General features: G+C 40.4%; 1 protein-coding gene across 3 annotated transcripts in view; it reads left to right on the top strand.

Moving 5' to 3' along the window:
- Positions 1-25,995, top strand: part of MEGF11 (multiple EGF like domains 11) — a 286,501-nt gene that overhangs the window by 238,477 nt on the left and 22,029 nt on the right. Inside the window, exons 17-24 of one of the 3 annotated variants that reach the window (XM_040570532.1) lie at positions 5,849-5,995; positions 8,653-8,787; positions 12,023-12,151; positions 14,440-14,568; positions 15,263-15,391; positions 17,905-18,033; positions 18,182-18,415; positions 24,562-24,680. In XM_040570532.1, coding sequence (XP_040426466.1) covers positions 5,849-5,995; positions 8,653-8,787; positions 12,023-12,151; positions 14,440-14,568; positions 15,263-15,391; positions 17,905-18,033; positions 18,182-18,415; positions 24,562-24,680 — 1,151 coding nt within the window. Of the gene's footprint in view, positions 1-5,848; positions 5,996-8,652; positions 8,788-12,022; positions 12,152-14,439; positions 14,569-15,262; positions 15,392-17,904; positions 18,034-18,181; positions 18,416-21,912; positions 22,206-24,561; positions 24,681-25,995 lie in introns of those variants that run through there. The other 2 variants (XM_040570531.1, XR_005823454.1) reach the window with 2 other exon arrangements.

Raw genomic sequence — 25,995 nt, 5'->3', positions numbered from 1 at the left:
CGCCTATGCAATGATGAGAAAAGAGACAATTTAGAATATTTCACTGACTGCAGGGAAAGGCTTATTCTTCATTATTTAGGACCAGATTGTCGAGCTTTCATTTAGACTGATGGGCTGTTGCACACAGGAGTTGCCCCACTGAAGCTCACCAGTGAACAATGCTTAGCAAGGTAAATAAGGGCTCCACAACTTCAATCTGAAAAAATAAAAATAAAAAATTTACAGTTAGAAAAGCATTTTAAGAACACCACAAAAGTTCACAGATGATGTTGCCGCTGTTATCTCTGTTGAATAGTTTCACTATATAAAAACAAAAATAGCTTGTTTGCAGACTGGATGAGCAGCCATCAATTCTTAATGTTTCCATTTAATTTTATGGGAGATCCCTTTATGTTTTCTTCTATCTGCTACCGTCCCCAAACAGATTTTCTAGTTCTTCAGCATCCTTAAAGCTGAGTTGTCATGAATTGTGCTGTGGGGTTTGCCTCAGGTAGGAATAAATATCACAATGAAAAAAAAATGATAGAAGAGCATCAAGGATTCTTTATGAACTCTCGTACATATGCTATCATAACACCTTCTGAACAGCTGATCCAGAGCTAATCAGACATTTATTTCTTATGCCCTTATTGAATTTTCTTTTACTTTTTATAGACTGAAGCAGCAAAGGATTCACTTATGAAAGCATGCTGATCTAATCTCAAATACAAAGCTGATTTAAATAGAATTTATAGATGAAACATAAACGTAACAGCAATAAGAGTACTGGGGAAAGAGGAGAGAATAAGGTTAAACAAAAGGTGAACACATGAATATAGAAATCAGCATCAGAAGTAAATGCACAAATTAGGAGGCCAAGGTGAGACTTGCAGGGGACCTCAGTGGATTCTGGCTCTGGAATGACAGCTGTGTGCCTAAGACCCAGGGCTCATGTGCAAGAGGTGGTACAGCCACCAAAGGGGTCTCTGCAGGTGGCACTGACCTGCATGACAGAGAGAGGAGGGACTGCATTGCGTGAAGGAGCAGTCAACTCTTGAGATCCCATTAAGGGATGCATTCCCAGACCTCTTTCAGTACGATCAAGTGCTTACTGCCCTGCCTTCAGTGACTGCCTCTCTAAAATGGCCTCGCCATTACAATCGCAGCTATAATCGTGAGGCTACTTTCTGCTATTGAAGCTGTGTTGCTACTGTTTTGGTTGTGCCGCTGTGTGCTGTGTCAACAGGCAGTCAAACCTCCGTTAAGAGTTAGTGGTGCCAGAGACAAAAGCTACCAGGCATTCCAGATCAACGCCAAGCGTGACTCACCAAACTTGAGGCTTCCACAGCGTTGCCTGCCTAAATCCCATGCCTGTTTGTGCATAAAAAGCAGTTCTTTCCAGAGCTATTCAAATGCCAGAGATAAGAGATTATTATGACTTCATGTCATGTTGAAAGACAGGTGGAGGAGAGCACAATGTTTGTGTTGGATTCAAATGTCTGCTGAAATCATTCCTGTCATTGCTAATTGATGTTGCATCTGTCTTTAGATTGTGATTATTGAAAAAAAAAGAGCTGAAGTTCTTATTCAGAGAAATAATTACAGTTGTACACTAGTAGATACAAAATTAAAGTACATGGGGGGGATGGGACCAACATCCTATAATTTATCAAATTCCTACATCCCTGGAAAATAATTAGATGCTGGGCAGCATGAAGGCCCTGCTGCAGAGGCTACTGTCAAGGGATAGCACTGGTCAAAAATAGGCCACAAGTTCTCATTTGTTCCTTCCATTTTTGCTCTTCTATTGTGTTTAGAGTATTAGTTTCCAACTATCTAGAGACAAGGCAGACAAACAATGGCAGACTTTATTAAGAGCTGGAGACATAATCCCCAAGCCTGAGTGCAATTGAACAAATAAACTGGAGAGAGAAGAAAGGGAATTCTGCTTGTATCTGGCTTTCCGGAATTTCACCCTCCAAAGTCCTTCAGTGTGATATAGTTACAGACAGCACTAAATCTGCATTACTTTGACAAACTTTCATTGAAGCTATTTAAGATTATTAATGGAAGCAGTATGTGAAGCAGCTCGTCTACAGATGCCTTATATCCTCGCTGTATAGCTGTCAGCTTTTTTTTCCCTTTTTCTTGCTTCTCTTCATGCTGGCTGTGTGGATGCTAGCTGAAGCTTTTACAGTCCTGGTTGTGTATTTTAATACAAAGAACCAAACTTCTTCTGGTGGAAATTTGTACTGTTTCATGTAAGCCAGACACAAATTTTTATCACGTCAAGTCACTGGACACACACACCTCCAGCCACTTTGCCTTGGAAGATCACTGCACAGCCCACCTGCTTCTCCACTGGGAGGTCTGCACCAAAGATCTGCAAAATAATCCCAATGTCCCAGAGAGCAGTTGCTTACTTCTTGGTAGTAAACTGTCCTGAATGAGCCCATAAGGGGAAGCAGCTTGGAACAGCTCTCCTGTGTAGTTGTTCCTTAAAAGAGTGCAGTCGTGATTGCTCTGGTGGGTAAAGGTCATGTTTTTCACAGCATACACAATGGCAATTCAGGCACTTTGTAGTTTTCCCTGACCATTGTGCATGCAAAGGAAGAAGGTATGGCAGGTGGGAGTTAATTCTGTGTACAGAACAGTCAGAAGGATGGCAGAGGATATCCTACTTGGGAGCAGCCAGTGTTTGCAATACCCCAAATCTACCCTAGGACATGGAGGTTTTGGGGCTCCTGTTTCACAGGCTGGATTAAAAGCCATAGCAGATTCTGCTCTTACCTCGGCTCTGGCTTGCTACATGATGTCCTTTGCCCATGTACAGTGGATAACTATCACTTTTGTAAGTTATGTGAATTTCACTTACATTTCACTCCCAGAATATTGTTTAAGGAGGTCTTGGAAGTGTAATTTCATGCTAGTATCTGCAATTGTGAACTACAGCCTCAGGCAGTAAGATGATTTCTTGGTATCTAGGCAATGGAGTTTATGTATAGAACTGCTTCCTGCAGCTTCAAGGACTTATTCTTCTGGTAGTTGTCTTTCTAATTTCTACATCATGTTTGTCAAACAAAGAATTTGTTCATGAGTTAAGAATCCATAGTTATAACATGAGATGATACTGAGATGTGTCAACTTCAGCTTTTTTTTATATTTCTGGAAATTGAAAACTAATTGCTTATCAGAAATGTTCATCAGCAAGTTCCTAAGCAAAGGTTAAAGTTTTACATTAAGGAGGCTTTCTGCTTCACTATCTCCGATTGTAAAGTAGCTGGGAGGGATAGACTCCCCCTTCATACGCTGTCAAGTCAGGGAATTGTAAAATTAAAGTGCTTTTTTTTAGCACAATTCCTTAAGACGTGCACATCCAGATGCAATTTTAACTTCTCATTTACATTAGCAATTCAATGTGAGAAGGAGCCTCCAAAAAATGAAGTCTTCCATGAGAATTGGAGTAATATAAAGTAATAAAAATTGACTGCGGCACCTACTCAGTTGTCTTCTGAAAATTAATAAATAAGTGCTGTAACGGGTATCAGTGTCTTCTAGAAGGTTTCCGTTTTCCCCTTTTACATTTCGTTACAACAATCGGCTTCACAATGACTCATTGCCTTCGTTAGGAGCGGGAAGACATCCCTCATTATTCATTACGAAAGGAAGGACTTTGCTGCTGCAAAGAACAGCCATGGCATTCTAATTCAGCTACCTTTCAAGAGAAGGAAGTCAATGTCATTCTTCCCCAAACTTTGCTGAAAGAGACAAGAAATAATGCTGTTTAATTGTCTCCATTTATAAATAGCCCATTCACAATAAGAATTGTATTTTCAGTTCTGCAGTCAGGAGGAAAAGATACACATTTTTCTGCATTTGTGTCGGAATTTAATTTCTGGGAGCTTCTGGTGAGACTTTTAAAACTATAAATGATCACATATATATGCATATATGAAATGCATTTATTTATTTACCATTTATTGTATTACTTTTTAATTACAGAGTACAGTAGATTTATTATGTAGGTGTGCAGGCAAAGCATTTACTGTTAAAGCAATCCAAGGATAGATTTGATTTCAAAGGGGAGTAGGGAGGGCTGTAGTGAAATTATTGTTTTTCTTGATTTTACTTCTACAGATATTCTTTGTCTCTTTTTGCTCCCCTTTGGTTCAGATGTATTTAAATATTAAGTGATTGAGCTTCTATTATGTTTTTACTGTATTTTAATGTGTTTTTTATTAAGCTTTAAAGCACGGACCAGGCCTCTTTATAAATAAAGCTATGAATGTGTATTACTAAAAACCCCATCTCAAACTGTACTTTTGCCAGGCTTGGTTAAGATTTTCTAGGAAGGGACATTATAATTGTGTGATTAATCTTCAGAAAAGGGAAATTTTAGCTCTGCAGTATTTCTTACTGTATTAGCTTCAGAGATTTATAAAACCAACTTGAAACTGCACTGTAAGTGTGTTTATAATGACTTCTAGCTGATTTAATAATCCTCAAAGTTTGGTGACTGTATAGATCACAGCTTCAGAAATACAGTCCATTACCTGTAGCGTCCAGATGAAGTTATCAGAGGTGTAGGAAATTACTTGGGATTGTATTTCTCCTTGGCGATGCGCTAATCCAGCCTCTGGCTGGGGCTCTTCGAGCCCTTGTCTGCATTTATCCCATTATGCAGTGGGGACATGTGCATGGATGATAAAGAACATCTTCATGTTGCAAGTCTAGCTAGGGCAAGCGTATGCCATCAAATCTTGGTGGAGCAGTTGTAAAGCGCCCGGTGTGGTAATGTTGTTAGGAAAATTTTCGAGCCAGCCTGTGATTCTTTTTTTCTGTTGTTATCAGCATCTCAGTGTGCTCCCGCTAATGCCACTCCCTGCAGCTGGCAGTGCTTAATGTCTCTCTTAGCTCATGATCCTGCAAACCTTTTTCAATCCAAGGAGCCCTTGATCATGCAAATAGCTCTGCTAATTGCAGATATTGGTGCTGCCTTATCCCAGTGGAGTAAGAATCTCTTGAAGTAGTGGTGTGCAGGATCAAATCCTTAGCTTGCCTTTATACGTGACAAGCCATGGCACGGAGTTTTTTTTGTAAGTCACCAGTTAAAACAAAACCAGTTGAAACAATGCCAGAAGCTTCATGTTAAGCTTTCTGGCTGTGTGTTTCTTCCCGTGTTGCCAGGCTTTGCTTTTCATAATAATAAATATCAAACAACAACCCTGGGAATCCCTGGGAGCTGGATTGGCAGGTCTCAGTCTCCGTTTAACATGCAGATGATCAGCCTATGGCCACATATGGCCGCTTGCTAGATCAGAACTCGGTTCATTAACACAGAACTCAGAGAGCTCAGGGTGGATGTGGAGCATGTGCATAATAACCCAGAGCCCTGTGCCGTAAGCCAGGAAGTGAGCAAGGCACAACGTAGAGCTGAATTTGTGCATGTTCAAGAATCCACATACTAGACTTTTTTTTTCAGAGCCCTGATTTTTATTTTTTTTCCCAGTCTTCCAGTTCACAACAGCTAAGTAATCAGATTTCAATCAACTGCATATTTCCAGGCCAGTTATTTGAGATCCTTTGCAACTTTAAAGCAATTCCTGACCTTCATCTCTCGTATGACACACAGAGCTTCCTGAAATGGTGCTAAGGACTGCACAGGAGCCCACTGACACCTACAGAATTCACTTCTTCAGCATTTTCTTAATTTTCACTTTATTAAGCAGATAAAAGAATAGCTATTTCTTTTCAGATTCCCTTGTTTGTTCTGTGATGTACTGTGAAGTGTCAATCCACCCATACATTTCTTTGATCAACGAGCAGAGTAAGCTGTGTGAAACCTAACATGCACCTTTCTGTTCTCCAGGCATCCACTGTGACAATATCTGCAGCCAGGGCCGCTGGGGACCAAACTGCTCCATCTCCTGTAACTGTGAGAACGGGGGATCCTGCTCCCCAGAGGACGGCACCTGTGACTGTGCACCCGGATACAGAGGACCCTTGTGCCAGAGAAGTAAGATTTTCCATAGATGTGGTGGCGGCTGCAAAGCAGATGGAAATGCTGTTTTTGTGGCACTGGAGATACAGAGCCACAGGTTTCTGAGCTGCTTTAGCTCATGACTTGCTTAGGATAAAAGCCAAAAAAATTCTTCTTGACCAAGAAGTCAAGACTGTGCTGTGTAGAGTGTGGCCTTCTGTTTCTTCTGGCCTTCCACAGTTCTTAGAGGTCACAGGTGACCTGAAAGAAGGAGCAACGATTTAGCATATCAAACTTGGCAAGATTTGTGCAAGATCTGGTTTACAGTTATGTCACAGTAAACTGTAGGATACCTGCTAAGTAGACTCAGCTCTGGCCCATCACATAATGACAAGTAGATGAGTGTTGGCTATCAAAATAACAAGGCAATGTTTTCTTATATGCCAGAAAAAGAAACACAGCAGCCTGAAATAGCTCCCGTCTGATGCTCTGCTGCTACATATTAAAATGTGTCAAGGAGATAAAAATCCTCTCATTTGCTTTATCTGGGAAGCTGCACTTGCCCCTGAGGGACCCTTATTCACTGATCCAAACCAATGCAACCTTCTTCCTATGCAAACAAGAAATGGATTTGTCTTTCTTTTTTGCAGCAGCCCTTGTTCTTCCTGTAAAACATTCTCCATGCCCAGTTCATATATCCCTACTGATTTCACCAGTTACACTTGACACTAGCACACACTCATCTCTAAAAATAATTTGTGGCTGACAGTTTTTATTTAAAGCCATTATTACGCTGACCTCTAGCACTGCTGTAGTTAATGGCCTATAAGCATTTCCATTATAAACCCCAATTTCCAGGTGCTTCAGCATATCTATATAGCTGTAAAACCTCTCTCCAAGGCTGAAATGTGGTGCTCAGAGCTTCTGGGAATTGGGGAAGAAATTGTTTTACAAATTTGAAACCCTAAGAGTACAAAACCTGCAGAAGTTAATAGTTTCTGGCCTTTCTGAGATGAAAAAAAAACAGCTTAGTTTTATCAGCTCATGGCATGTAGTCTACAAGAGGCAAACCATGTACCCAGCTTGCAACTCCAGTAATCAGGCTGTTCCCGGAGGACATTTGCTAAGAACTTAATGAAGAGAAATTCTCCTTCCCTCTGGGGTGACAGCAGTGGAGTTCTCTGGATGCTTCTGCTATCTGCATTGCTGAAATGCCCCTCCGTGAAGATACAGCCAGGGAATTCAGCTTGTTCCCACCTTGTCTGCTGGATTTAGACTCCAGACTACCTCATGAAGAGGACATCTCCGTAGGCGAAGGTAGCTTTAGATTGCTAATTTTACTCTCAGAATCATTCCCGTTTCCCTCTTGGAAACTGATTTAGAAGCAGAATTCAGCCCATAAAGGGCAGTACTGAAAATGACACCCCTCCAGCTTGTTCTGTCTGTGTAATCAGGATTACATGAGACACCAGGATGGTTTACTGCTCTTAGACCTGCAAAAACGTCTCCAGGAATGAGCCAGGTTGTTTTATAGCAAGTGCATCATCAACTAACCTGTCAGCCAAGTTCCAGCTGGAAATCTGCAGTAGTGTAAGAACCTGACACCCACTGTGAACATACCGACCAAGAGAAAAATTCTCATTCAGTGAAAAAATAGAGCAGACATGATATAGTAACCACTGAGGCAGAACTGGGTAATAGAGAATCACAGGAGTAAAACCAAAAACATATAAAGGCATCTTTACTGTTACTTACTGCAATTTCACGTTTTTTTGTGCTTATCTGTAGCAGCGAATGTTTGGACAGCGGATGGGTTTTTTTCATTCTACATGTGCTTAGAAGCTACAATGCATGTTTATAAGAGATACTGGGCCCTAATCTTGGCCCTCATGGACATACCTTATGGACAACTTCTATAATAATTTCAGTCCAAGTTTTAAACAAATTAAGCACACAGTTCATGGCAAGTTTGCTCCGCTATCCAGTGTGATTACTGATGCAAATTAGGTGATCTTGTATGCTGTTGCCATAATTACCATTTTTAGATTCTGTTCATCACTGACGGTTCCTGCTCCTGTAATGGCATGTATAAACTGAAGGTCCTAATTGAACACAGGTATTGCACCTAATGTGTTTAGAAATCAGCTTTTGACATAGTTGCTTAGAAGAAAAACATAGTTTCCTAATGTTCCTTCTTTGATTTCTTAGCTTAATTTGCTAAGGAAATGGTATTCTGAATTTCTGTCATCTATGTGCGTGAATGCTTCTCTTCCTACCTATCTTAAAAGCTTTGGAAGATGTTATCGGGTATTAACCATATCTGCCAGCAGGACATGAGGCATCAAATGTCTTAAATTCACATGTTTTGTGAAAGTTTAGCTGGAGAGGGCTAGAGAGACTCGAATTAGTGTCTTGAGAGAGAGAGGGTGCTGCGAGAGCTCATCTGTTATAGAATAGCCAAGCACTTACACGATGTAGGATGGTGTGAATGTTTGAACAGTTTTACTCAGAGATGACACTTTATTAGACATGGGATAGTCTAACTGGCTTCATAATTTCTGCTGTTCATGAAACTATGTGACTTTAGAAAACAGAAAATGTATTGGTTTGGGATTTAGACAAAGAGTTCTAAAACTCTTAGCAGTGAGAAATCTTCTGCAAACCTGTGACGGTTTATTTTGTTCTGTCTTCAGTTTGTCCCCCTGGCTTCCATGGACACCACTGCAGCCAGCCATGCCCTCAGTGTGTGCACAGCAGCGGTCCCTGTCACCACGTGTCAGGACACTGTGACTGTTTGCCAGGATACTTTGGCGCACTCTGCAACCAAGGTACTGAGCCCAGGATCCCCAGATGCCACCATCTTTCCCAAGTTTCTGTGGCTGTGACTCTGCAGTAAGACTGATCACAATGTTTCTGCATTTTTTCCCCTTGTTTCAGCAGTTTAGATCACAAGAATTCTTTACTTCAGAGGCAAAATGCAAATAGGTACTTAGTCACCCTTTTGTAAATGTGATGTGCTCCTGCTTTCATAAATAAAACAGGTCTGCCGCTCTGTGTTGAAATGAATACGGAATGAGACACCTGCTGTAAATATATCAGCCATCCAATGGTTTCATTTTCCTTTTCGCTAAGCCTATCATATCCTAAATGTCGATGACACCTTCACACACTGTTTTTCAGCAGGAGCAGTAGGTATTAGTTAAGATGCAGGACAGCTCAGTCACAGAAGACCAAACACCAAGTTAATGCATGCAACCTAATGTATACCACTTAGGACCTGACTCTGGGAACAGCAGAAATCACACACATCCAAACACAAGTGTAAGAAACAGAAAAACTGGCAATGAGGCAGTGAAAGAGTTCATTCTCACAGGTTAAGAATAGCTCCAACTCTTCCCAACGTGCCTCACTGTACCTTTTTCTGTACCTTTGAATGTTAGTCCACTTTTAACCATAGGTTCCATTTTCAGTCTTATCCTAAAACTGCTTGCAAAATCATTACAGTATTCTGCAGAGTCTGAGTTATCGCATACCACTGGGGGTATTTTCTACACACAAGTTTAAAAGAGATTATTCTTAATGGCTACTGCCCTTGTGAAGTCACCATCCTTGTAAAAATTGAACTGACATTTTTTAATGACCTGCTTTTCAGTAAGTTAGAAATTGCAGACAGTACTTATGCAAAATCATTAAACAGATTAAATGTAACCATGTTTCCTTTTCCCTATGCTGTATAGTCAACTAAACGTTATACCAATTAATTTATTAAAATGAACATATTTCAGTGAATTTGTCCATTTTATGTGAAAAGTTAGCCAGATTTCAAAGCATAAGCAGGACTAATTATCCTCTTAAGAAAATTCTATTTTATTTTTGCTCAGATGTTCAGCACTTCTGGTTTTACTTTGAAATGTTGATCTATCCAGAAAATTAATTTTAAAATATTCATGTCCTAATTAAAATCAATTTGTGTTGCAGTTTGTCATAATGAGTTAGCATGTAACTTTATTTTGGAGAAAGAAAAATGCTAATTAATATTTTGCATTAGAAAAACGTGAAACAAAGATTTCACTTTTGAATTTTCATCTCCTTGTGCTGTCTCTTTTTCTGGCAGCAGGAATGTTCTCCCATCAGCAGCAGCACATGCATGCAAGGAGCTGTGTAACCTCCAAAATTGTACAGGTTGACATGGTTGTACTAAGGATTCTAAGCAGCACAAAACTAAGCAGCTGTTTTATGAATATCTTTCCCAATCATGTAGCAAGATGGATTGATAATAACATGTTATTGCTGCTGCAACACACCTGACATCCCACAGAGACTTTCAGAGTCCCACTTCAGAGCTTTTATAGCTAATTAACATCGCTGCCTGCATTGTACAATCAGGTTGTTCCTGAAGAAGGCAGTATTAGTCCTTACCTTACAGCTTTGTTTAAAACGTTTGAAGCATTTTGAGAAATGCTTGTATGTGGATCTCACAGCTTTACAAGAGAACAACCATTTTGGCAGGATAGGTTTTGTAATCCTTCTGTGCTGACATCCTGGAGGGCATCATACTATTTCACTAAGACAAGAGGTGCTCACATGGTAGGAACCCCTCTGCTAGCTCTCACTGTGCCAAACTGAAGCATTTCTTTTATAAAATATGACCTGTTACCTTTGTCAGAATCAGTGTTTGGACCACAAATTTGTTAGTATTCCACATTGCAGTGTAAATCAGTCCCTGTTTTAAGTAAGTCTTTTGAGAACTATTTTTTGTACAGATAAAAAATCCAGGCTTCATTTAAGTGATGTTATCTATCTCCATCTTAAAGATGCAATAAAAATATTGCACTGAACTGCTCTGTATAGAGCACTGGAAGTGAATAATGGTGCTAGCATATATGAAAACCTGGGCTGACATATCATTTTAGTTTTTGCTCTTTCTGTGACATGAAGCCGTTTCTTTCCTTCTTTCTTTCTCTTTGTGTCCGTATATTGTTCTTTTCATTGTGTCGTATAATGTGTTTAGTTTTATCTCTTTTCAGGTAGAGAACTATTCTGTTTAGCACATAATTTGAAAGCCAACTTTATCCACTCCTACAGATAAGTCTGCAGCTAGACTATACACTATTGTTTTCTGCACCATTCTCAGGTTTCTGCCATAGTAAGAGTAGAAGATGGCATATTGTGTAAAAGCAAATGAATCACAGCTCAGGATTTCAATCTGTGGCTGCTTCACAGTCAGGATAGATCGAGGTCACCTGCAGAGACTGCATATGAGAAAGTGAGAGGGACTGAAGTGGTAAACCAGTTGCATAATTCAGGGAAGTGCCTTAATCACTTTTTTGACATCACTATTATTTACCAGGATACAAGCCCAGTTCCATTTGTTACATTCTTTCCAAAGATGGACTGTGGATTTTATCTTGTTTTGAAAATATATTTGTTTTTGTCAGGGAACACAGCCAATAGGAGCACAGAAATTACACATTTCATTCATTACCGAGCAGAGCTTTCCATCAACTTTAAAGTTAAAGATTTCCAATCGTTTGGTGTGAGACTGAAGATATACCTATTAGTTTTATGTCACTGTGCTTAGGCTGCTACAAGATGATTCTGGAAAAAAAAAAAATCTGAGTTTCTTTTCTTCCAACTTCAGGAACAAGCTAGGTGGGCCAGCAAGAATAGACCCTACTTTCATAAAGATACAGCACAAGTTTAACAACTCTCAGTCAAAAATATATAATCCGTTAAACCTTCATTTGCAACGTAATTGAACACGTACTACAGCAAGGTGAATGGGTGGATAGATGCCTCTAACTATATTAGATTCATTTTCCAGCAGAAAAATATGTTTCAGGATGACCTTTTCATGTTTTTATGCTTGGGAAGTAAGCAAACACAATGGACTTGAATGCTTTCTTCTGCCTCTTCCTTATTTCCAGAAAAATTTTGCCCATTTGTCTTCAGCAAAGAAAAATGTCATAATTATTTTTCTCTCTAATTGCTAAATGTTAAGTCCTGTGACTTCGTAATATTCATTATGAAGAGCTTTCAGTGAACTGCCTTGTATTTCCACAGTCTGTCCCAGTGGAAAATACGGGAAGAACTGTGATGAGGTCTGCCAGTGCACCGAGAATGGGACGTGCAATCCTATTGATGGATCATGTCAGTGTTTTCCAGGCTGGATAGGGAAGGACTGCTCTCAGAGTAAGCAAAGAGTTAATTTTCCACCTCCACTTTAAAATAACACGTTTTCCTGTTTAGTGTTTTCTGAAAGTTAAAGGCAGATTCTAGGAAAATCCCTGAAGTGTTACAGCAGCCAGTGCCTTACTCTCTTTATAGCTTATTTCTTTTAATTAATCTAAGTTAGCTTTGGCTTAGTTTGTGCAGTTGGAATTTGCAGAAGCCGTTACTAGCTTCTATTACAGGAAAGGGAGGTCACAAGCTCTTATCAGAAAAGAAAGCTCCATGCTCCCTTTTAATTTCTAGCTGAATTCCCTTTTATTTATTTTTTGAAATCATTTTCTTTCAGCTATTACATTAGAAATTATTAACCTGTAAATGTTTTCATGTACTGAGCCCATAGAATTGAGAAATTAGGAAGCTGAAATATTTCTATTAAATGTAATTTAATTGTAAAAGTCAATGTGGGCTTGGAGGGATGGAGGATTTCTTCTCAAAAATTGCCCAGGTAGAAGATTGGCATTTGCTGATCCCAAAGTGTCATTTCCTGAGAGCATCCCTTAATTGAAGATAGATCACAGAGGGAAGCAATATCCTATCATTCAGAACTGTTACTTCATATTCAGGATACAACTAGCATATTAGACAGCATTCCAGAGTAAAATATATTAAACTTCAAGTGATAAAGTAGGAATCGGATAAAAACAGACGGCTGTAATTTTGCTTTTATTGTGTGTCTTCCACAGGCAGAATATTGCTGTCACTCAAAAAAAGAAAAAAAAAAAGACAGAAAGCTGCACAGATTCCTCATTATATTTAGCCATGTAATTGGGAAATGACTGTTAGTTTCTGTTAACCTTGAAAATAGATGAGATTTTCTTACCAAGTGAGGCAGGCCAGTTGAGTAGCAACAACTGCCAGTTTAGAAGGCAGGAGGCAATGGTGATAGCTGCTTGGTATTTTGGACGAACAAAGCAGGAACATGCCTGTTTCCACAGTTACCTTCTTGTAAAGAAAGTATAAATCTCCCAACGTGAAGCTGGCCTCACACCAGGCTCCTGCGGACACCTGGCCTGTTGTACTGCAGTCGGCACAGAGCTATTTCGGTCCCACCTCCCTCCGCACCAGTTAACCTGGGATGACCGAGAGATGGAGCCACAAAGGAGATAATTTTAGCTCCAGCTCCAGAGCCAGTTCTGGAGGCATTAAAAGACCCTGCAGCTCTGACTTACAAAGGCTTTTTAAAAATATTTCTGTTTGCTTATAACATGAATACTTTAGGCCAAATCCCGTTCAGCTTTACATTGTGTGAGTTCAGTGACCTTTTGTTTGATTTACGTCATGGCAGGTTTTTTTGCTATTCATTCTGGCTTTAGATATGTCTGTCATATGCCAGAAACTTGCATTTATCGTCAGAATCGGAGCCAATGGCATACATGGAAATAGGCATGGTTTCTGTACTTTCAGGTTTCCTGGGAACCATGCCTTATTAATTCATGTCTTTAATAGGAAGCAATGGAAAGTGCTTTTTAAAGCAAAAATATAGTTGTTATATTGAAGGGTTATCATCATTTTGGATCTTTTAGTCTGGCACTAATAACTGTAACTTACTGCATTCATTTTTGGAGGGAGGCTTAAAATAACTTCTGAAAATGTATTAATATTGTACTTGTAGAAATACATAATAGACCTGGAGATTTTAATTTAATATTATCCCCATCAACAAAAGCAATCTGATTTTGTGGATGGGAATTCATACTGAAAGAAGTTTTCTTTACATTTTTACATAATTTGAGTAGTGCTCTACGCTTCAAATGAATGTGGTAATTTTAGCAGTTGATTGCATAGCAAAAGTAAACCACGAATAGCTGTGCTTTATTATGCAAGAATTCCTGAATATCAAAAAGAAAATTAAATTACCTCCATATCTTAAAACCCTGTCTAAATTGTCTTCACAGATAGCACCAGTAAGGCAGGGAGAGTTGCCAGAGCACTTAGCATAATGTAGTCTTGAGCATCACTGTTTCAGTGGTTCTCAGTGCCCACATGTAGCACAGACCTGATGCTGCCACCTGACCTACATGGAGAAGAAATCACTTGTGCCGGGGTTGGCCTGTGCAGGTTTCCACCTGGCTTTGCAAAGCAGTTGTTGGCTTGGGAGAACCAGTCATGGTCAGGGAATCACTGCTGCAGCGATGCCAAGCTCCTCAATGTGATGTTCTGCCTTTGCTGGTGTCTCACAGGTTCCTCCACAGAACTCATGTAGTATCATTGGTTTTTTGTCAGCTGACAAACGTTTCTTATTTTCATAGCTTGTCCCACAGGTTTTTGGGGCCCTGATTGCTTTCATTCATGCAACTGCCACAACGGAGCAATGTGCAGCCCTTACGATGGAGAATGTAGATGTACTCATGGTTGGACGGGGCTCTACTGCACTCAGCGTAAGCCGTACAGATACGCTATTTTGTCAGGGAATCTGTCAAAGTATGTGCTGCTACCTCGTGTCTCTTCCAAGTATTGCAGTCTTGGCTGTTAAACCACCTGCTTCGTACTTGTGAATAACTGTGTCACCCTGAGGAAAATGTCCTGAAGCTTTTCGAGGGTTTTTATACCTTTGGCACTCTGTAAAAGAGGAACCAATCATTTAGATTATTGACTCAATGTCAGAATTTGTACAGTCCTTGCCCCTGCTTGTTAAAGCCCCAATATACATTGTCTGCTCTAGGAAAGTGTCTGAGATTTCTCATCCTACCAAAGCGAAATTATCATTAGTGTACGAAAGAGGAGATCAGATTCTGGAGAGCCTTCTGAGAAGGCCCTTTCACTTGCAAGTAATTAATTGATCTCTGGCCTTTTAGAGAATTTCTGTCTAGCCATCTTCTTTCACTCCTTGAAAATGTAGTTTGTGTACATGGATTAGGTTTTCGTTCTTCTGAAAGGCTTAAGAGGCAGTTCTAAACACTACTGCGAGAAAATTGGCTGCCGTGATAGCTCTGCATTTAGATCATCAAATAAATGTCTTTAGATATACAGAGGCTGAAAATCCTTAGATTTATAGGCCTACCTATTTTGTGCTGTTAACACATCTGGGTTTGTGTTTCAGCTTATTACTTTCCTTATTCTGACTCCCGTCAGGTTGCCCAACTGCTTTTTATGGAAAAAACTGTGCCAATGTCTGTCAGTGTCAGAACGGAGCAGACTGTGACCACATCACTGGCCAGTGCACGTGCAGGACTGGATTTACAGGCAAACAATGTGAGCAAAGTAAGTTGCTGCATGACTTCCTTTTCCGTTCCTCTGTGGGGAGGGTGGGGGGGGGTCAGAATTCTTTGCAGAAACGAACTGAGGCCATGAACTGAGGTGTGGATGTCAGTAACATCGCAACCCCAGGCACCTTACATAATACACAGGGAGAAGAAGGCACCTCTGGAAAGCCAGCCATTTTGTTTAAGTGTAATGAAATATGGTGAATCCACTACAAATTAGGCCTTTCCATTCCCACTCTAAAGTTAGGTGAGATAAAAGCAAGTCACTGCACTCAGTGGATGTAGCCTTCCCAAACCTCTGGTACCTTATTAATGGAAAACCACAAACTGTATCATGCCTTGTTAATGCTGTTGAGAGCAACAGCATTAGGTTTTCCTTGGCATGGAGGAAGACAGAAGGAAGACAGTTCAAAAAACGTCCTTCTGCTCTCAGACTTCTGAGTAATATTGGAGTTTTCTTGCCAAAGCTGTTATGCTATAGATGTGGACCAAATAAAGATTTGTCTTTACAATGAAAACAGGTCAAGGAAACAAAAGTTGTTTGTCATTTTTGGAAGGATTACATTTAACTGGAGTAGTGAGCAAGCATTTAACAATGAACTTCAATTACCTTGCAAGGATGCTTGCATATCTTACTTCAATTGTTGTCAATGTCTTGCTGGCATGTTTAGCACACTGTGCCAAATAGCTTCTTTTAAGAACAAAGATTTAAGGTAGTGGAAACTGTATGTGCTGTAGTTGAATAATTACTTTTTTGTCCAGTATAGTAAATCAAAAGAAAATTCTCACACACTTACTTGGATTCTAAATACAGGGTAAAATCCATCTCACCTTACCATTGCATTAATTCCACAGATTTATTTATTTATTTATTTTTGGCAGTGGGTTAATACAGTAACATCCCTGCTAGCTTTGCGAGTGAAAAGCCTGACTTAAAGCTTCTTCACTGAAGCTTACTTTACAGATCTCTGTGCATGCATTAGTGCATACAACTAAATTTGTGAACATTTTCCATTTACACATATTTACATTCATCCAAGTATGTGTCTCAGGACCAAATTTGCATGTTCATGTGGGGATTACATATGGCACCAGTGTAATTCTGTAAGTGGCCAATTGACTGTGAATTTGTGTGCTCCTCTACTGCAACCATGAATAAAATAGGAAAGTAAAAAGTTTCATATAGAACTCTATCATAGTAGATGGTTTTATACAAGAAACAGCATTTATAATCTATAACTTTTGTACAAAGCCTGAGGTTTTATTTTCTATCCAAACTACTAATGTATTCATTTAGTTCCTTTTGTGCTTCTTAATCTAAAAGTATCTTCGCATTAAGACTCCTTCCTCCTCAGAATCCTGCTGGATGGGCAGTCACATCCAGCATGATGAAATGCCTAAACGCAGAGGCCTGCAACCTTAAGTAGGACCTGTAACCTTAAGTAAGTTACAGGTTAATATCAGAATGTGCATTAATTGAAATAATTTTGTTTTTCATAATTTGGGGACCTGCATATGGAAGAAAGAGATACACCTCTAATATGTACAGCAAATCATTATAAAGATGCAGGCTAATGCTCATTATTTAATATCAACATCTGCCTACTGGAAGTTACTTAGAGACTCGCACTGGGGAGGTGTTGTCATGCTGTGCAAAACATTTGTGGTGACACAAAAGAAGTCACATCTTAAAACAAACAACATATTTTTAAGAATCATAGCAAGTGTGCATGCGTTCAATAATTTCTTCTCTATAAAAATAAGTAGGATTTGACAGAAGTTGTTTCTTTCAATTTGATATTGAATATTGCCTCAAGAAATTTAGTAAGCTGCCTACAGATTTATTGTAATAGCCCATCATAGTAATTGTATGAATAAATTTCTCAGTTGGACATTCAATCATTTTGTCTTTGATAGAAATATAAAGGCACAATAGAAATTCCTTCAATGGTAGGAATTCTAATACAAAAGTGGAGCAAATCAAACCATTCAGATGCTCAGTTCTGTAATTCCATCTCCAATGCTATATTAATCCTCTAGCACTAGTGGGAATAAATATGAAAGTATGTAGGATTTGTTTGGTAAAAGTCTATTTTGTTCATATAAAGGTAAGTTAAACTTCTGTTTGCAGTCCCCTTGTGAAAACAATATACAGAGGTGGTGGAGAATGCTTTGCTCTTTCAAGATGTTGTCTACAGCTTCTGAGATCATGCCCTGTTAAATTTTGTATGCCTTTAATATATATCAAGGCTTTTAAAGTGTGTACATATTATAAATTTAATCATTGTGAAGTCTTGTATGACTTTTCCAGAAAGAATGTTCCAGCTCAATAAGTAGTGCCTCAAATTGTACACTAAATACAGTTATTTCCTGCTTAAAAACAGAAATCTAACAGTAGTGTAATGCAAGGTAAACAAGGGAGGCTTTTCTGCTGGCTTCTCCATGTCAAGGATTTCACCCTCTCCTCAAAAAAATCAGGATTCTTTCCAATCTTTTTCTTTGGCTTCCCAGAGTGCTCACCAGGAACATTTGGTTATGGTTGCAAACAACTGTGTGAGTGCATGAATAATGCTACATGTGACCATGTCACAGGTACTTGCTACTGCAGTCCAGGCTTCAAAGGAATCAGATGTGATCAAGGTACAGTGAAATTCTGTTTGTTAAATCTCTCTCTCTCTTCCCCTCCCTCTTTTTTTTTTAACAATGATCTACTTGCTTTAAAAGAGTAGTATCTCAAAAATGAAATGTGCAATTCAATTTACAATGTATTATGAATTACTTTTAACAGCGGCTCTCATGATGGAAGAATTAAACCCCTATACTAAAATTAGCCCTGCTCTTGGATCAGAGAGGCACTCAGTGGGAGCAATAATTGGAATTATTATTCTCCTTCTAATTATTATGGTCTTGCTGGCACTGTTTGTGTGGTATCGACGGAAACAGAAGGAGAAGGGCCATGACATGCCAAGTGTATCTTATACTCCAGCCATGAGGATGACTAATACAGATTACTCACTTTCTGGTAAGGGTCTTTTTATGTTAATCAAATACAGACTTGTATTCCTGTATGTTGGAGAAACAGAAGCTTCTGTGATGTATAACGTGCTATCGAGCATCAGAAATAATGACATTTCCGTTCTCGCCCTGAATACCATGATCTCTTAACAGGGACAGGAAAGCAAATATAACTTACAACTGATTTAAGGTGCTTTATGCGTGAAATATTACTTACAAGATACTGGCTATACCTAGATATGAAATATGCTGCATAGAATACATAGACTCCCTTTTTAATATATATGTCAGCTGCATTTCTAATGTAGTGCAAAATTTTCCTTTGTGAAACCTTCAGAAAACCTTTTGGTGAGGAATGGGGTTGACTGGGTTGATCATAAGGTTTTATTTTTGTATGTTGCGGTTTTTGATTTGAGCCCTCCTATTAGTTGTCACTTTCTTCCGTGTGCAGACCAATCCCCATCATCAAGACAGCTGATGGGAATTTTCTTCACAGGAGCTGATGAAAGCAGGAGCGAGGAAGAGGGAGGTTCTTTAGTCAGAAAAATGTCATACTGAGATCATATTTCATGCTTCTTTCTATCTTCTGCTACTGGCGTGGAGGCCAGCTTGTCTTGACAGATTGGCTAAACTTTGGGGGATGTGATCTCCTCTTTAATGATGTCATTCTTCTTCATTCCTCTCTGGCCAATATCATATAGAGTGCCGGGTAGGAGATGGCTTTACTTCCTTCTCGTTTCCTCCAACCTGTCCCCAGTGGGGATCTCCTCAGGGTTTGCTGCCTTCTGACTGCACTTTGCTCCACGTCCCTTTGGATGGCTGCAAGGCTGAAGCTGCAAGTCTGAGTAAAATCCAGCTTCTGCAACAGGCAGAGGTTGACCTAGCATCTGTGGATGCACCTGGAAGGAGCCTCTCAAAGCAGGTATTACTGCAGCTGGCACTTAATCAAGGAGCTTCTGTCATGGCACCATGACTTTGGTCCTTGTACGAGGGGCACGATATCCTGCGATGGCATATCAAACACATCAGGGGCTGCTGGCTGAAAACTCTGCTGCCTAAACTCATGTTTAGATCACTCAGGCTTATACTAGAGCATTCTTTCTTCTGATAGCTACAAGATGGGGAAAAAAAAATCAGCCTTGGACCTCCACCGATTGCCTCTTATTTTTCAATTTTAGCTTTGCAGGCTCTTGCTTAAGCTGCCCATTTGGGCAAGAAATTTATGAAAGTGTTGCCAGAGAGGGCTCATCTGATCCTTGGCTAGTTGCCAGCGCAATTTGGCCTGAAATTTGTCATTTCAACATCATTTGAAGAGCCAGACCATGAACATGCAAAAGACAACTGTGGCACATCTCAGCAGCAGTGGGGCTCTGAGTTCCAGGAGAGCAGATCACAGCTGCTGGCACAGAAAATTGGTCTGAACTTTTCGGCCATCCATTTCGTTCACAGTGGCACTTTATCCATATATTTACAGACCCTGTTCCACCTAATTTATTTGTGTGCTTTTCTAGTTAATGTATGTGTAACCCAGCATGTTTAAGAGCACAACTTACAAATGTGAAAATAAGGTGTATTGCTGAGGTTGGGAGCTCCTGACTGGAGTAATCGAACCGCTCCTTTCAGACAGGGTTGTTTTTTCTCCATATTTTACCATTAATGGAGGTTTCCCAATCAACCTGATGGCATCCCAGTCTCACACTCTGCAAGAAGCCTGAAGAAAGGCTAATGCTGAGAACGGTTCTTCTCATCCTTCGCAGGTGAGATAGACAGATGACTTTCCTCCTCCAAACAGCGCTGGCTCAGTGGTGCTGCCTGGGATCCTCTAGAAAGAAATTCAATAATGTTTCCTTCCCCTTCATCTCATTCAGTGATGGGAGTGCTGAGGCTAGGCCTTTTCTTTCTTCTTGCTTTGTGCAGTCCTTGTAGCCATATAAATTTACCACCCAGGTAGCTGTGGCTGAGTGGGGTCAGCCAGCTTTTTCTGGAGGTCACAAGAACAGTGTTCTTCCTGCCTCCCCCTTGACTCTCTCTGAGCTTGCAGAGGAAGACTAAGAAGTCAGAAATCATGCTGCTTCATCTTCATCTCATTATAAAACGTCCACAGGTATCAGCATTGTTTCAAGTTTTGGTCTTTGTTTTAGGAGGACATGTACAAAATCTGCACAAGGGCTTCTGAAAACTCCTGCCAAATTCTCACTGTCCTCCAGTAGCTTGTCCTCCAGAAACTTTCTACCCATCGCTCACCTTCCAGCTTTGGCCTTACCAATGCTGTTTTCAGCGTTTTGCTTCCATCGAGCAGAAAATCAGATGGAGACAAGGTCACAGATAAGAAACAAAGACTTGTAGCATGGCTGGAAGGCAAGAGCAACACGTGTGTGTATGAGAACGTGTGTATATTTGGGCATTGCACAGGACGCTGAAGGAGAGTAGCAATATTACATAAACGTAGCAGGGATGTCAGTCTTCACCTGGACTCATGCATGTGGATTAAGGGCAGAATGCTATGCAGATGTACTCATGCAATGAATATAATCCAGTGCAAACCCAAGGACCTTGGCTGGGATTTCACCTGAGCAGTGACTGCAAGGTCTAGCCCGATACAGGCTATAACATTGTGGCTAAACCTCCCTTGCTGTTATTTTGCTTGTTTGCTCGTGTTAGGGTAGTGTTGTCATTGTTTCTGAACAGTCACATGTGCAGATCACCAGCTCCTGGAGGCTGTAATTTCTTCTAGCACATTAATTGATTTCTGTAGGATGTTTTTGGTCTTTGTGTCTTCAGCTCTTCTGATGCTGATAATGCGTGCATATGTGTGAGAGAGATTATAAGAAAGGGACCCCCCCACCCCAGGCAGCCCTTAGACTCTTCTGTGTTTGTGGATGAAGGATGTGGCAGCATAACACACATTCTGCCCAGCAGCCAGTGGGAAAGAAAACCACCCATGCTGGGAAAGCTTAACCACAGCACATGGATCTGAGAGCAGGCTTTCCCCAGTAAGCCTGAAAGCAAAATGGTGCTCCCCAGCATGGGAACAATATATTGCATCCAACAGAGAATTTTAAAGCACGGGTCGTTTAACTCAAGGACATGGGGACAGAAGGGAAAGCTATGCAGTAGTGCTAGAAAGCAGCAGAGATTTCATTTCAGGACTTGCACAAAGACTTGGCTGTGGGCTGAAGCGATGCTTGAGGTCTTATCAGAGTCGTAATAGACTTTCTGATATGGGTGAATCCTATGCTGAGAGCCAAAATCTAAGCAAAGCTCAATAAAAGGGAGTGTTGTGAGTCCTACGGAGTACTGCAGCCTAGATAAGACCTTTACAGAAATGATCCTACAGATGATGCACAGTAAAAGGTGTCAGAGTGAACACTCCTGCTCAGTCTTCAGCCACCCCACTGACACCCTGTAAGGGTGGAGAAGATCCACACAAAAAACACAGCTCAGAGGAAGACAAAAGCAATTCCATTTTGTAGCTTGAGGTGTCTGGTTTTGTATTTATTGCAGAGTGCTTACTTACTCCCTTTTTTCATGGTTGGTCTTGTGCCCAGTTTCCGTGCTACACTGTCCTCCTCCCACTGCACGATGTGGATCGTTGCTCTTTGTGTCACTTCACAACCCTGGCGCAGAGCAGAAGCTCGGTCTTTCAGGGGATGGAGCGCCCTGGCCTTCCTCCAGGCCTCAAGGGCCTTCCACTGGAGCACAGCCCAAAGCTTGAGGGCTCACAGCAGGGCTCTGTCATCACGGGTCCCTTCACAGGACACATCTCTCCATGTTTACATTGACATAACAACCTTCATGGGTTTTTGTTTTAATTGGTGGTGGTTGTTTTTGTTTTAATTTAAATGGTTCTTTTTATTTTTTTTAGCCACTTAAGTCTTTACCTGCTGTTCCTAGTAGAATAAAATTCTCATCTTTAGGAAGAGTTTTTTTATTTTATTTTTTTTTTACTGGAATAGCTTTAGATTTGAATTTGATGTATTTCCAGCCAGCAGTTATAAGAGCTTCATGAATAAATGTGTGGAAAATGGACTGTGTTATCAAGGTAAATCGACCTGTGTGGGTACTTAAGTATCAACCAAATGGAACTGTGTAGAGGGAGTAATTCTGAGTCTATGGTGCCGCATGCAATGAGGGAAGAAAAGCTTTCTGGTGACGCAGACTTGTGTATGAGCTCAGATTCATTAATTCAGCACCGTGCTAAGTAGCGGGGCAGTCTGGTAGACTTTTCACTCAGCTCATTTCAGGTGCACAACACACGCTACACCCAGATAAGCTGGGTGTGAACTAGTGAAGTGTCAGCTGCCTCTCCCTAAAGTCGGTATGGCCCTCTTATCTCGCAGCAGAGGCAGCGGACCATACCTCTTTTTCTTCAGGCTGGTCCTTCTTGCCTACAGCTGAGAGGGGACACACAGATAAGGGAAGGGGGAAGGCAGAGCTGAGAGCCAGTGTGACTCAGGCGTGAACGCTCACCTACAAAGCAGAAGGCCACGGGTTGAAGCGTCTGCGTTTAGCTGGGACCGCAGGCTGTGAGAAAGGTGGATGAGCCCTGCTCCTCTGCTGAGCAGTCAGGCCCTCACGAGCAGGTCCAAGGCTGTATGTGAGCAGCTGTGTTTGTGATGGGCATACACAGACTGCCATAATTGGGTTCCAGTCCCAGTTCTCATTTGCAGACCCCCAGGGGTAGCTGATTCTTTTTAAATCTATTGCAAATATCAGCAGGTTATAGTTAGGAGAAATGGCAGAGTCCTGGCAGGCCATGTGGTCTCTGGCTGCAGTGGTGAGCGGAAAGAAGTTAAACTCAAATACTTTAGTGCTGGAATCACACATTGGTCTGAGATAATTTGCAAGCAATAACCTCGGAAAATAACTAGAACTGAAAGGTTCTGCAGTGACCTCAGAAATTGCTCTGCATGTTTCAGCAGAAAAAAAATGCTCGGTCAGATATACATGTGCACGTGCACTTCCCTCCCTCAGCTTTGTTCCTCAGCACTTACGTAATAGACACCCTGCAGATAAAACCACTTATTTGAAACGGGATATTTTGCAGTAAATTAAGCTAAATCTAGATCTCCACAAGATGTCAGCAAAGCAAAGTGCATGTTCACAAGAATGCAAATGCAGGAGCAGAGAAGCAGAGGGCAAGGCAGGGTGGCTGATGGCGGCTGGTGCCCTTCCCGCAGGCAGTGCCAGCAGGGCCCTGCTCCTTCCTCACCATCAGCTTCTAACCTTCATCAAGGATCTCTGGGACTGGGGACAAGCAGCCATCCCAGCACATTGCATCTGAAGGTGTTTCCTGTAACTAACCTCCCTTCTTGCAATTTAAGCCTGTGGTTTATTAAAACTAACTCATTTATTTACTTCTTACAGGGCTTGGCTGTTTAAATGGTTTTGATTTGTTTGAACTTGTCATCCTTTCTTCTGATGCAGCTTTGAAATAGATATCAATTTGCTATTAAGCCGAAACCAGATTGGGATTGATGTTTTCATTAGAACTGCCAGTATAAATATGATGTCTTTCTTGGTAAATTGTTTCATTTGGTAAATGTATTGGTAATTTTAAGAGAGGAAATAAAAATGTCTCTGAGTGTAAAGCTGTAACTGCCAAAGTTTCCCTTTCAGTGCTGCAACTTGCTTTTTTTAAGCCTTTCCATAAAAAGTTCTATAAAATGTTTTGGACTCCTTGGTAGCATGATAGCACCTTGGTTTTATAACATCAACTACCTTTCTTGCAACAAAAAGTTTTAATTAAATGTTTCATAACTAAAAGGGTTATCATTAGTGGCTCCTACATGTGTTTAAACTGGAGAAGAAACTTTGTTGTAGACTGTCTATATCCTGAGTGTTGCATTTCTTCCCTTACCCTCAACACAGATGGATTGTCAGGAATTATTTTCTTAAGATCTTCAAAAAGATAACTCAGTATTATATAAATATTTTGCTTTTTTAAAATCTTCTATTTAATGTTAATAGTAGTCAAGAGCTTCATACCATTATAATTCAGGATAGATCTCATCTAGAGATGTCTTATAGCACCCAGTACTCTAACAAAATGCTTATCAGTTTTCTAAACTTGATTGTCTCTAGCGTCTTCTCAGTTTCTTAAGAATCGTTATGGCTTCCAAAGTATTTTGTGATTACTTGTTTTCTTCCCAGATATATCTCAAGGTAGCGGCAGCGTACATTGTTTTTCCAATCCAAGCTACCACACACTATCATGTGGTGTGACTTCACGCTTCTTTACCAGTAATGTGGATGGAAACAGCTCCAGTAAGGTAGATATTATCCCATCCCACTGTAGCAATGTTCTTATCAGTTCAAGGAAATAAACCAGAGCAATGCCTTTTGGATCCTGTTGCCTGCCAGTGCTATCTAAAAATCCTGTGTAGCAGTTTCCTGACATCGTAGCTGTGACAGACACAAAAAGGTCTGCTTTCCCCTCCGTGTATCTTCATAATCTCTGTGCCTTGTAATGGGAGTTTCAGCATGTGCCAGCGTCGGTCAATAAGCCTTGCTGTCTTAGCAACTAGAAGGTATGTTTGCTTCTCAAAAGATAAATAACTAGATAATTGCAATTATTCATTACTATAATGAAAGTAAATCAATAAAGCATTAAGTCAGTAGACTAACTTTGCTATATCATGGTTTCCCAAATCAGTAGACACACAGATTTCCTACCGACACAGACAAAAATAGATGCAAGAAGATATCAAGGATGCTTCTGAGCACTGCTCTCATCCAGGACATTCTGAGAGCTGTGCAGTTACTTCAGGCTCTCCAGCAGAGCTCTTCAGACTGGAATACTCAAACATCCAGGACATTACTTATCACATGTTGCTATTGATTTCCTAGGACTGTTCACGGACTGCGCTGAATTCACCACTTTAGCGATAGACTTAGCTATGGTAAATGTAAGACAGTTCTTCCTTCAGAGCCTTAATAAGCCAAAGTGGCACGAAGGGTAGGGAGCAGAAGAAAAAGGAAATGCAATTGATTCCATTAAGGCTGTCAGCTTTAAAAATGATGGTACTTGCAGGCTGTGTCACCTTAATCCAAATGTAGCTCTGCTAACTGGAAAGCTGTGAGAACAAAATTAATGTAAAAAAGACACTATCCTATGAAACAGAGCGTGCAAAACTATTTCTACAGGTGTTCCTGTTAGACATTTTTTTGTTTTAAATTGTATTAAGAGTGCTGGCTCTGGAGATTTCTCAGAGAAAAGTTTAGACAGATGTGTAAATATGGTTTCTGATGTAGATGGTCCCTTTGCATCATGCATTTTTACTCCCCAGATTGAAAGTGCAAATGCTCATAATGTCAGATTTAGGATGAACACCATGAGTGTGGGTCTGGACCAGTAATCTATTGCAGTAATTTAAATAAAGTCAGGAAAGGTCAAAGCAAGCACCTATCTTGATTTCCCAGCCTGCAGTGCAATCTCATCACATAGCTACTTCAAATATTTAGCTGCTGAAAAGGTATAAAACCCAAGTGGCACATTTGGACAAGCCCGAAAGCTATTTGCCTCGCTGTAGTACTGGCTATCAGCAGTTGGTGAGCAGGTTATCCTGATACTGAAAAAAAAAAAAA

Source organism: Cygnus olor, chromosome 11, assembly GCF_009769625.2.
Source record: "Cygnus olor isolate bCygOlo1 chromosome 11, bCygOlo1.pri.v2, whole genome shotgun sequence".
NCBI lineage: Eukaryota > Metazoa > Chordata > Aves > Anseriformes > Anatidae > Cygnus > Cygnus olor.
This window is presented reverse-complemented; position numbering and strand designations above follow the sequence as displayed.